This window comes from Protopterus annectens, chromosome 7.part1 (genome assembly GCF_019279795.1).
Source record: "Protopterus annectens isolate FY-2018-M chromosome 7.part1, PAN1.0, whole genome shotgun sequence".
In the NCBI taxonomy this organism is placed as follows: domain Eukaryota; kingdom Metazoa; phylum Chordata; order Ceratodontiformes; family Protopteridae; genus Protopterus; species Protopterus annectens.
Window position 1 is genome coordinate 146,264,714 of NC_056740.1, and position 13,151 is coordinate 146,277,864.

The 13,151-nt window shown below is 39.5% G+C and overlaps 1 protein-coding gene across 1 annotated transcript in view; it reads left to right on the plus strand.

Annotated features, from left to right (window-relative positions):
- Window positions 1–13,151, plus strand: part of UROC1 (urocanate hydratase 1) — a 1,269,467-nt gene that overhangs the window by 797,734 nt on the left and 458,582 nt on the right. Inside the window, exon 13 of the mRNA XM_044078604.1 lies at window positions 11,813–11,910. Coding sequence (XP_043934539.1) covers window positions 11,813–11,910 — 98 coding nt within the window. The remainder of the gene's footprint in view (window positions 1–11,812; window positions 11,911–13,151) is intronic.

The following is a 13,151-nucleotide window of genomic DNA, read 5'->3' on the forward strand; positions in this document are numbered from 1 at the left end:
AGATCAGGAAGTTTTGTTATAAATTATTCTGCAGCTTGCATTAAAACCAGTATTGTGAGAGCTAATGGCCATTGCTGAGAAATAGTTTATGATGGAAGATACTCTACATCGTAATGTACACTGTTTTTCTTTGCACCATCCACGATTTAAATATTTATTTTGCCTGATGTCTTAGTATTTCTGGAGCAAAAACTTGGCAGTGGGACTAAATACTGACGGTACAAGAAGAAAGCAGAAATGTATAAAGTACAGTATTCTTAACAGTATTCTTAACCTTGGAAGCTCGACATCCAGCTAGTCTACCAAAGACTACTGTTGCTTTAAGGTATGCCGAACACCATCCAAATGCTCCTTACGTAGTGTAGGGCATAAAGGTGACATTCAGGCCTACCATAATCAGAACTGATTGCCCCAGTAGGAACACCAGTCCAAGGACCCTAGGAGGTAACTTGTACATACAGGAAAGCAAAGGACTAGGGGGGTGGAGGGAGGGAGTGAACACTGCAGCAGTAAAGGCAAGGGCATCTACTGTTAGTCCAAAAAAAACACTATAAGGCAGATGACTCCACATAAAGCTAGTTGATTCTTTTTTTAAAACCTTGTATAAGCACTTTCAGGTTGACATGCCCTTCATCAGATAACATAAAACACTGCAAAAGCCATTTTTAAAATACAATCCAACCAATCAAACTTCAGTATTTTACCCTCCTTTTCTTAAGGATAGGTTTTAAAGGTATAACAGCGTTAATGCCTGGTGACTTATCAGCCCCGTCTTATAATCCATCTAGTTTCTGCACATTCCATATCATTAAATAGGTCTCCTCCTCTTACATTTGGTATAACTATCTGTATTGCCATAAAGAAAAACTTGTGACCCAAATTCATTCTCACATGCTGGGCTAGTGCATTATGCTCATTAAGATGCTTAATGTCTGACATATGTTGAAATATCCTTGTTTTAAACATAGTGTTGGTCTTGCCAAGGTTTTATTGTTGGTTTTATTGAATAAAAGAATCGACTAGCTCTACGTGGAGTCATCTGCCTTAGAGACTTTGGTGCAATAGACTTTTTGTTTTATTAACTTTAAGATTGTTATATTGTCTATTTGCACATGTCTGAGCTTAACAATGGTGATGTAGAATTGGCTTATCACCCACAAGGTAATATGGACCGGTTGACCAATGAAGGCATGAGGAGAGGTTTATTCAATACCATAAATCCACTATTGAGTATGGGTATACAACGAATGGCACACCTTAGTCATGAACAGGCGTCTACAACTGTGGGTGAGCTTGAATTTCAGGAACTTATCATGAGATTGTATAATAGTGTCATTAGATTGAAACGTCTGCAATGGCAAATGTTTCATTTAGAAGCCTGTTTGAAATTTAATGTAGTGCCTAGAGGTATGCGTGTGCTCGGTATGCCTACGCAGGGCGAAGTATACCCTGATCTCTTAGCACGCTGACAGGAGATCAATCTGCAGACTAGTATATCTTATATGCAGTTGTTGGAATATTTTCAATCAGAGGAACAAAAAATTTTTAATGAAGTACGAGCTATGCAACAAGATATAGAATGACATTTTACAGAAGAATATCATGTTGAAAGAATGACCAATGTGCTTTGTGCTGCAGCTTCCTATGATACCAAGTTACAACAAATTAAGATAAAAAGTTGGGTCGTGATATTAAGGATTTTGCTCAAAGCAGTATTTTTAGTTGGCCAAGGGCTAGATCTGAGACTTTTAATAGAGCAGTTACAATGAATACCAGGGAACCAGCCCCTAATCAACAGATGGAAAAAGAACTTGCTGCTAATGTGAATGCTGTATCCAGAGCCAAGGTTAATTCCATTTCCTTGTCTAGCTCCCTTGCCACATCTCATTACATCCTACAATGGAGGTGAGCCGGCCAGGACATGAACGCTCTATAGTGAGTGCTAAGGATGTTTTTGATTTGTTGGGGGGCTAAACCTAAATCTTTGACCCCTGCTTTTAGCAAAACTTTTCCAATGCTACCAGTGCCTGCTCACAAGAAGAATCCACGCAAACGGAGTATGCCGCAAAATCATGAACAAAAGAGACAGAGGGTCTCGGACTAACTGTGGGGTGACTCTAACATTGTTTATAATTTATCTGATATTGAGCTTACTGCTGAACAAATGTATGTATTGAACAAAGGTTTGACCTTTGTTCCAGATGCAATGTCTGATCATAGCCAAGTTATTTTTGATATTTTATGCTTTGCTAGGAACGCTGTGTTGAAACAAATGTTTGCTGACAATGTTGTGCCTGGTGAGATTAAGAATTTATGGCAACCAAGTGATTATATGCCAATATTTTCTCCCGCTATGTCCATTTTTATCAAATTGTGTGTACAGGAAATAGAAGCATATTTTAAAAACGATAGGAAGAAGAAGTTTTATAACTTATCTAGGCTACAGAGAACAGCACTTGATAGATTAATAGAGGATGAGAGGATTATTATAAAACCAGTGAACAAAGGGGGTTCTGTTCTAGTTATAAATAGAGGGTTTTATTGTGCAAAATTGAAATTGTTGAAAGATGCTCATACATTTTTTAGACTTTCTCCTGTTATGGTGGAAACTTTGGCAGATAAGGTGAAGAGCATCATTGCGAACTTACATAGGGTAAGCTTATTAGACAAAGAATTAAAGAAATTTTCATGGGTCCAACATCCGATAACACCCGAGTTTAAGGTGTTACCCAAAATCCATAAAGATATTATTGACCCACCCCTAAGACCTATTGTTTCTGGAAGGGGATGGGTCACTGTGCTCTAAGATCCTTATTAAGTTTATACCCTAGGATATTGAGAGATACAGCACATTTTGTTACAGCCTTATCAGAGTACCTAACTACGGTGTATGATAAGAAATATATATTTGTTACTTTGGACGTAAATAATCTTTTTACAGTAATTGATGACCAAAATGGTGTTCAAGCAATAGAAAATTTATTACTTAATAAAACTCAATTTAATATGGACACTATTCAAAGGATCAGCAAATTTTTGAGTATTGTCCCAGAGTACAATATTTTCACATGTCAGGGAGATTATTATAGACAACAACAGGGTGTTGCTGTGGGCACACCCTGTGCTAACTCATATGCCAACCTAGTGTTGGCATATTGGGAAGATAACACCATATTTGACATTGCAAATGCATGGACTGATAATTTATGTTTCTATGCTCATTTTGTTGATATTTTCTTTTTGTGGGATGGCACGGAACAAGAACTAAAAGCCTTTATAGATTACTTGGAAGGGAGTTCTGAGTTTTTCAGATTCTCTGTTAATTATTCTGAATTGGGGTTAGACTTTTTAGATGTACTCCTAACCAGAAGAGAAGATGGTGGTCTGATGACATATTTGTATAGAAAAACATGTTGGCGCAATAGTTTGCTGCCTTTTGATAGTATGCACCCCCATCATACCTTTGACAATATAGTCAAAGGGCAGGTATGACTATGTAGTGAGGATGTGAAATTTCATGATGAGGTTGGTAATTTTCAGAATAATTTAATGTTGAGGGGTTACAAACATGGTAGGTTAGAACCTTTGATAAATGATAGTAAGATCAAACGTAATAATACTGCCAGACATTGGCTTAAGAGAGTGAGTGAAACAGTTGTTAATGCACAACAGGCTATACCTTTTGAGGCTAAAGGCAAAGTTAATATGGTGCTTACATATAGCAGTGATGTGGGTAACATGTTTGAAATAATCAAGCATCACTGATAAGTGTTACATACGGATCCGAAGTTGAAGGAAATATTAGGCACTGTACCTAATTTTGTATTTAGGAGGAATAAGAATTTGAAGGACATGCTTTGTAATGAACCTAAAATTATGTCAAAGGGAATCTAACAACATGGAGAGTGGGTACATATCCATGCTATCAATGTAAAGCATGTCGACATATTTTGCAGGAACATAAATTCACACACCCGAGGATGGGCAGACAATACATTTGTAAGGGATACACTGATTGTAGAACTAAGAATTTAGTTTACATAGCTGTATGCCATAATTGTGAATCCTACTATGTGGGCAAGACCAACACTATGTTTAAAACAAGGATATTTCAACATATGTCAGACATTAAACATCTTAATGAGCATAATGCACTAGCCCGTAGTGTGAGAATGAATTTGGGTCACAAATTTTTGTTTATGGCAATACAGATGGTTATACCAAATGTAAGAGGAGGAGACCTATTTAATGATACGGAATGTGCAGAAACTAGAGGGATTATAAGACTTGGGGCTGATAAGCCACCAGGCATTAATGCTGCTATACCTTTAAAATCTATCCTTAAGAAAAGGAGGGTAAAATACTGAAGTTTGATTGGTTGAATTGTATTTTAAAAATGGCTTTTGCAGTGTTTTATGTTATCTGATGAAGGGCAAGTCAGCCTGAAAGCGCTTATACAAGGTTTTATTGTTGGTTTTATTGAATAAAAGAATCGACTAGCTCTCCATGGAGTCATCTGCCTTATGGTGTTTTTTGGACTTTCATTTTATGGTAGGCAGAGAGACTTTGGTGCAATAGACATTTTGTTTTATTAACCTCTACTGTTAGGCTAAGATTTTGCACCAAGTGTACAATGTCCTTACATTCACTGTTGCAGTAGTCTTATCATATGGGAGAGTGCCAAAGCTCAATAGGAAATTTGGGAGAGGGGAGGAGCAGAAGAGACCCCTAAAAACCATGAAATGCAGCATTAGGAAACTCAACCCTAGCTCTAGAGATACCATCCAACTTGTAGTGCTTGATAAAGGTATGCACACAAGCCCAGGTAGCTGCTTCAAGAATAGAATTAGTATCTAAGCCCTTGAAAAAAAACACCAGAAGAAGTCACAGTTCTAGTAGAATGAGCCTTTACTGAAAAAGGAAGGCTTTTGCCATAAAAAGTGTAACAAAAGGAAATAGCCTTAGAAATCCAAGAAGAAATAGTTTGCTTGGATACAGCAAGTCCCAAAGATCAAGGATGAAATAACTGATCAGATTTTCTAATAGCCTTAGCCTTATCTACATAAACCCTGAGTTGCCTATGCACTTCCAAAATATGTTGTACCCTCTCACTGTCAGATTTCAGAGAGGGGGAAAAAGGGAAGATTAACAGACTGATTATGCGATAGCTCATTAACCACCTTAGGCATAAATGAAGGGTTAATGTGCAAAGATACCCTGTCCTCATGAAAGATCAAAAAAGGAGGACAAAGCCATATGGGCCTGCAACTCAGATACCCATCTGGCAGAAGAAGTAAGAGCTAACAAAAGAACAGTCTTCCAGGAAAATGTTGCAAGGATACTGAAGCAGTAGGCTGAAAAGGAGCCTGAGTAAACTTTTCCAAAACAAAGTTAAGGGTCTATATCATAATGGCAAAGGTACATAATCTTGAGTACCTGTTCATTGACACATAAGAGTCAAATGTCCTTTTCAACAAATGGCCACATCCAAGGGAAAGAAAGGGAAAGAAATCAGTTGGCCATTGTTTTAAATCTGCCCTTTTCCCACAGTAGTGCGATCTCAGAGTTATTATATTTAGTTAGGGGGGGTGTGGGGGTGGCCGTTCACTGAAAAGGACGTTTGACACTTGTGTCAATGAACAGGTACACAAGATTCTGTATCTTTGTTATGATATATGGCAAAAATTAAGATCCCAGGGAGCAGGAACAGGCTTCCGAGGAGGTCCAATACTAAAGATACCTTTAAGAAATTGTTTATCCTCAAATCTAGAAGGTAAAGGAGGAGAAAAAGCCAGACTAGCAGAGGTAACTGATAAATGGGCCTTAATAGAAGAATAGGCCAAACCAGCATTGAGCAACTCACACAAATGAGAGAGAACCAAAGGAGCATCCACAGTAAGTGGATCCAGGTTGAGAGAGACACCAAATTGAAAACCTCTTCCATTTGGATAAGTAGGATTTCTTAGCAGTTGGTTTCCTCACCTCCTGCAGGACTTACAGCATGTCCTCAGAAAAAAGGTTACTTTGATGAATCAAAATCCTATCACCCAGAGTGTCAGTTGAAACGTGGACAGGTGGGGATGGATGAGAGATCCCTTGGCTTGTGTGATTAGATCCAAAAATCCTATCACCCAGAGTGTCAGTTGAAACATGGACAGGTGGGGATGGATGAGAGATCTCTTGGCTTGTGTGACTAGATCCACCCTGTGAAGTGACTTGTGATGATTGCCCCTGGTTAGATGCAGACAGAGAGGGAACCAGTGCTTTAGAGGCCAAAAAGGACTCGCCAACAAGATATTGGGAGCATCCTGTTGAATTTTGAACAGAACTTTCGGAATGAGAGGAAGGAGAGGGTATGCATAAAGAAACATCCTCTTCCAAGAAAATGAAAGGACATCCACTTTCCACAGCAGAGGATCTAGGAGTCTGGCACAAAACAGAGGAAGTTGCCTGTTCAGGGAGGAGTCAAAAGATCTACTTAAGGAGTACCCCACTGATGGATAATGTGCAGAAACACATCCCTGTGAAACATCCATTCATGGGACTGAGTTAAGGACCTGCTCATAGTGTCTGCCACAGTGTTCTGATTGGAAGGGATATAAACTGCCTGAAGAGATACTTGAAACAAGATGCCATACCAGAAGTGACAACCAGCAAAGAAGATCTCGTTCCACCCTGTTTGTTGATGTACCACATCACTGTGGTATAGTCTATAAATACCTTTACAGGCCCTGGAGAGAAAAGTGGATGAAAGGCCTGAAGAGCCAGCAGAAGAGCGATCATCTCTTTGACATTGATGTGCTGCTCCTGCTGATGAGGTGACCACACCCCTTGTACTTTTAGGGAGCCAAATGTCGCCCCCATCCCATGTCTGAAGAATCTGTGAACAATTCCTGAGAAAGAAGAGAGGGATGAAAAGTGATCCTTGGATTCAGAGACAACTGCTGAATCCGCCAGTGAAGTTCCTGTCTGAGACAAGGAAGAACAACTACAAAATCTAGAAGGAAGCATGTTGAAACCACACTGACTTCAGAAACCACTGAAACTTTCTCTTGTGAAGATTGGCCAGATGGAGCATTGAAATGGTGGATGCCATGAAACCCAGAGCTCTCAGAAACTCACTGGCAGTAATGGAAGTCAGAGGAAGAAGACTGTGAAAGAAAGAAATTAAAATTAAGGCCTTTGGAGGATGCAGGGATGCAAGCATTGACACCATCTGAATCCCGCAACCCAGAAAAACATGATCCTGAGAAGGAGCCAGGGAAAACATTTTGAAATTTATATTGAACCCCAGGTTCTGAAGAAGGGAAATGGCAACTTGAAGATTTTGCAAAAGGGTGTCTGGAGAGGACGCCTGAATCAACAGGTCATCTTAGTAAGGAAAAATTTGGTTCTCTTGAAGCCTGCAAAAAACAATCACAAGGAGCAAAGCATTTGGTGTGAATACCCTTGGGGCAGTAGAAAGGGCAAAGCAGAGAAATGAAAATGCCAGGAAGCAACAGAGAAACACAAAAATATGCTCAAAAGATGATGGATCAGAATATGGAGATGAGCATTCTTGAGATCCAAAGATACCATATAGACCTGAGGGAGCAACAGATGAAACAGAATTTGAAAGGAAGGTACTCTTAGAAAAGTGTTTAGATGAGAGAGGTCTAGAATTAGGTCTCCAAGTGACCTCTTTTTGGCCACTAGATTTTGAAGAACCTCTGGGAAAAAGGGAAGTTGTTCCTGAGGAGGCTGAGGAATGTCCATAAAAGGAGGACAGGGTTTCCACACCATGAAGGTACCCCTGACAAATGATTGACAGAAACCAAGAATCCAGAGTGATCTGAAGCCAGAGAGAGGGAGGGAGAGAGAAAGGCAAGGAGAAAGATGATCTGGCTGGAAAGAAAGTGTCATACAGCACCTGGTTTGTCTGAAAAGGAAGGCTTCAGAATCCCTGAAAACTGAGTAGCTGTAGCAGGAAGAGTCTTTTTGACACTCTTCTTATCTTTAGTAGAAGGGCAGGATCATCTACAAACAAAGGCAGGCTTAGCATGTTAGTTTCTCTGAAATTTAGGCACAGCTATAACAAAAACATGTTTGTTTCTGTAAGGCCTTACCCTTATCCTGAAGGGACTTAAACAAGCCAGCAGCTGCTTCCCCAAACAAAAATTTAGAATCCAGAGGAGCATCCATCAACTTAGCTTTAAGGTCATCAGGTAGAGGTTTTAGCCTAAGCCAAGAATACATCCTCATCACTTAACCAAAAACAGCAGCCCTACAAGAGGCATCTGCTGTATCATAACTACATTTAATAGAATGATGAACGACTTGAGGGGAAGTCCCTAACAAATCTCAGAGTCTGGAAAATCAGAAATAAGCTGACAGACCTGAGAAAGAAGAGCAGTACATACCTAGACATATGGGTCTGATAATTAATAGCCCTAAAAGCTAGGGTAGCAGAGGAGTAAACCTTAAACAGCCTTCCCATAGTTCTACTGTCCTTGTCAGAAGGCAATAACTTGGGCAAATGAAGCAATTGAGATGGCTTATCAGAGGCTACAGACACTAGAAGTAGGGTCAGCAGCAGGACATTTATATAGAAAAGAACAATCCTCACTCACCCATTAAAACCTATTCGGCTTCTTGGGAGCAGGGAGCATAGAATCAGGTTCAGGAGAAGAATTGGAAAAAGCATCCAGCAAAGCAGCCAAAACAGGAGGAATAGCCTCTGGTTTAGGAGATTCCAACTGCAGCAACTCATAGTACCTCTTATGGATATCAGAGATCTGAGCACTATCCCATTTAAAAAAAAAATTGTTGTCCTAGAGAGTGTGTCCGCAAAAGAAATTTCCTCAAAAGGAATATCAGGACTAGTAGCTTCCTTCTCCTCCTCCTCTTCTGACCCATAGTCCAAAGGAGAAGGAATATGAGCAGAATAAGTCAGGGACTCATCCTTAAAAGAATCCTATTCTCTAGAACTTTTGAGGGGAGTAGAAGACCAAGGAGGAGCAGGAATTGAAACCCCTTGATGAGGCTTTAATGACATTAAAGCAGTAAATACCCCTGAGTAAAGGCCTGCCACTCACTTTATGGATCCCTAGGAGCAGAAGAAACTTGTTTCTTTTTAAGGGAATGTCCCCTCCAAGAAAACTGAGGAGGCTCAGACCCAGGACAGCAGTTGAAAATTATAGTAGAAACTTCTTCCACAGCTAAAATCTGAGGAACTCCCCTTGGTCCTTTAGAAAAAATCAGCTGTGGTTCCCCCTGAACATCCAAGACAGATGCCTGCAAAAGCCTCTTTGGATGTACCACCAGTGGGATCCTCACTGGCTTCCAACACTGTAGTGGCAGAGAAATCTGACAGCACAGTCGGGTTGGCCTCCAGGTTTGTAAAGACCTTAGGAGAAAGACTTGGCAGAGGTGGACAGTGGAAGATTCTGGTTGTACCTTTTCCAGCTTCTTCCGTAATGGCAGACCCTCTGGGTGGGAGATTCCTTCCATTGTATCATTAGCGAGTAGCTTAAGACGCTGGTTCTCAAGATACAAGGAAAGGGAAGAAAGTCTACTGTGAAGGGTTTTCAGGACAAATGCCTGACAAATTGAGCAAGACATATGGTCGTGAGAAACTCCTAGGCAAAAAAGACACTTATCGTGGTGGTCTTTATGGGAAATCTGTCCCCTACACTGGCATTTACCCATTCTGGATGACATTAACCTTCAGGAGCAAGAAAAAACAAAAACCCAATGAGGCACATATCTGCTACTGCTAGAAGTCAGCAAACAGGCATAGGTAGTCACTGGAGAAGGAAAATGCACTCAACTGGCGGGAAACAGATGCAGGTAAACAGACCAATGGTGAAAGGATACATTCAGACTGGCAGCAAAGAAGTTCTGATTGTGGTAGGCCAGAATGTCACTTTTATACCCTACACTATTCTAGGAGTGTTTGGGTGACATTTGCCATACCTTAAAGCAACAGTAGTCTTTGATAGACTGTCTGAATGTCGGGCTTCCATGGCAGAAAATCCCATATGATTAAGAAGAGTCTATATTACGTGATCGAAAATTCAGATGTTCGAACATGTAATGTTCAACCCCAATTGAGCGAACTGGCATAATGTCGAACGGCCGGAAAAAATAACAAAAACCCAAACAAATCATTAAACTGCTTTATGCAGGGGGGCAAGCCCCCCCTGCGTCCCCGCCACACACCCCGCTACTTAAATATAGCAACTCTGAGACCGCACTACATTGCAGTAAATGGAAATCTCCCCTTATGGAGATTTCCGTTTACGTGTTCGACATTCTGCCATTTCGCTCAACTGGGGTCAGTCATTACGTGTTCGAACATATGAATTTTCGATCACGTAATATAGACCCGTTTAAGAATACTGCAGCAGTTAATGTAAGGACATTATTAATTCCTTAGCATTTTTGAAGCTTCGTAACAGTGCAGTTATGCAGGGTTGAGCTTTTTCCTTTAACTAGTTCCATTTAATCCTGAGGATAGAGCAAATGTTAACAACATGTGAAGGAAAGAACCTCAGTTTAAGACCTTAAGGTGTTTCCACTACAGAGATGAATAGGACTTGTAAAATAATGCTGTTAAAACTCCATTTGTTATTATTTTTTTATTTTATTTATTTGACATTTGTTGACCGGGTTAGTCTAGCTGGGCAGCAAGCCCTTTTTTAGTAGAGGCCTGGGTGAGAAAAGCTCCACAAGTGATTACAAACAAGTAGTACAGCAAGTACAATGATGCAGAATATCAGAAAAGTACAAAGGTACAAAAAGAATAATCTAAAGAAGGCCTACTCCATTATGTAGTAAATTACAGAGATACACAAAGAACACTGTAGTAGGGGTACACAAAGAACACTGTAGTAGGGGTACAAAATATTTACATGAGAAATTGTATACAGTCATGTACAACTGAAATCAAGCATTACTACCCCTGTATGTGTGGGATGGGGTAAGAGTGCGAGAGGAGCTGTAACAGAGACAAGACTGGAGGAATAGGGGGTTAGTTACTTAGGAATTTAGGGATGAGATAGGTGGGGATTAGTAGTTGGTTTGGTTGTGAAGTGGTAAGGAGTTAATATTTATCTTGGGAGTAGATGAGAGAAAAAGATGGTTTGGGTGTTAGAAGGTTATGAAAGTTAGGGAGCACACTAGGAGAGTGGTTATTGAGTTAGTTCCAGAGAAGGGTATGGGACTAAGGAGGCAATTATAGAGTGTGGTTACAGTGACAGATCCAATAACTGTTCAGATAGTTTTTGATAGCAACCTTGAATTTTTGTGGGTAGATAATATTCCTAAATTTTAAAGGAAGTTTGTTCCAAGCTAGAGCAGGGAATTAGCCGTACAGTTGTTGCCCCATTTTGTTTTGGGTTTGTAGATTTGAAGGAGGTTCTGATCAGAGCTGTGGAGAGACCTTAGGAGGTATACAAGGAGATGAGAGAGACAATATCTGGGCAGGAGGTGGGCTGATAACAGTAAGATATTTATGATCTGAAACTGGGTTAGTAGTAGTTGGTGAGGGAATTCTAGCCAGTGTAGTCTTTTGAGGGCAAGACAGTGGTGGGAGTTGTGGGGCAGATCTGCGGCAAATTTGGCAATTGTGTTGTATGTTGATTCAAGAGAACTGCTCTATTTCTTTTCTGAAAATGGAATGCACTTTGTGTACTGTTTGGCCATTTGAAAAATGCAATAAGCAGAGCTAAAATCCTATCATGCTACATTAACCAGCTTTTTTCCTTCTTTTTGTTAAACTTTGTTGTTAATGTGCAAATCATATTAATACTCGTTTGTTTTTTTCTGATAGCTTGAGAAGACAAGTAAGGGCAATAAACAAGCTGTCTGATCAGGGTATGTTTTTCTGGGACTATGGTAATGCTTTTCTTCTGGAAGCCAAGAGAGCTGGTGAGTAAGATTTTATCTGAAAATTGCATATTTTTTCAATAACCAATTTATTGAACATCATAGCATGACAACTTCAAACTTTATGAAAAAATAAGAATCTCCCAAGCTTATTATTCCACCAATCAGTAGAGCTGTTGATGTCTGAAACATCACTCAAAGCTTCTCATTTATGTGAAACTGCATGTATCAGCAAGTTTATACTTGTATAAAGGCAACAGTCATCCATGATTTTGAACCTTTGTCCATCACTACTTTCTCTTTGATTCTTGAGATAAGAGCTTTTGATGTTTGTATGGTGGGGGAATTGCACATTGTATTCTGGCAGCAGGAAGCTGAGAAGGTAAATTCCTGTGTATCAAAACCTGCAAGTTTGGCATGATTTTTATTCACTTTCCATCACAACCCTACATCAGCATTGTACTCGAGTAGCTGTCTGTGATGGTCTGGGCAGGATAAGCGTGATAGGAGCTTGTCATTGGCAGTGTTGCCAACTTAGCACTTGTTCTCTGGTTGAGTTTTTTGGCTCTGATTACCTCTATGTTAAGTCTGCTTGTACTGTCTGTCTCTGTGTGGGTTTTATCCATGTGCTTTGTTTTCTTCTCCAAGACCTCCAGGTGTATAATACATGCATCTGGTCATTTGTACTTTTTCGTTTGCCCCAACCTAACATAACATGGGGTACCCAGAAGTTAACTCTCTCTTTGAAGAGGCAAGTAAGGCAAAGGCAAGCGCTATTCCTAGTTAGGATTGAATATCCTTGCATTTGTCTTCTCTTTTATGGGGAAGAAGGGGCTACTTTTTTAAACAACTTTATTGATTTCAGTAAAGAAATAAACAAATATTACCATAGAAAATGTACAATTTTCAAACTGAGTAAGTAATAAACTAAAATAAGCAAACATAACTAAACTATTTACAAAGATGTTCACAAATGTGCAACATTTGAGTATTGGTATATCTCAACTGTTTATAAAAATGTCAAATTATTTTTCTAATAAGTCACATAACTTATTCCACATATTATATAAGATTGTATTCCTAGTAGTTCTTGATTTGATGGTCAACCTTTCCAAATGATAGTCTTCAATTAGGAGGTTTTCTTAGCAACTGCAAATATAGACCAAATCAAAGGGTATTTAGTTTTCATAATGCATTCAGGAGGTGTGATTTAGAAAGTACAAAGTTATCAGAAAAAAGGCTTGTAGAAAGATATTGATATCTTCCCAATTTTTGTTTTAAGT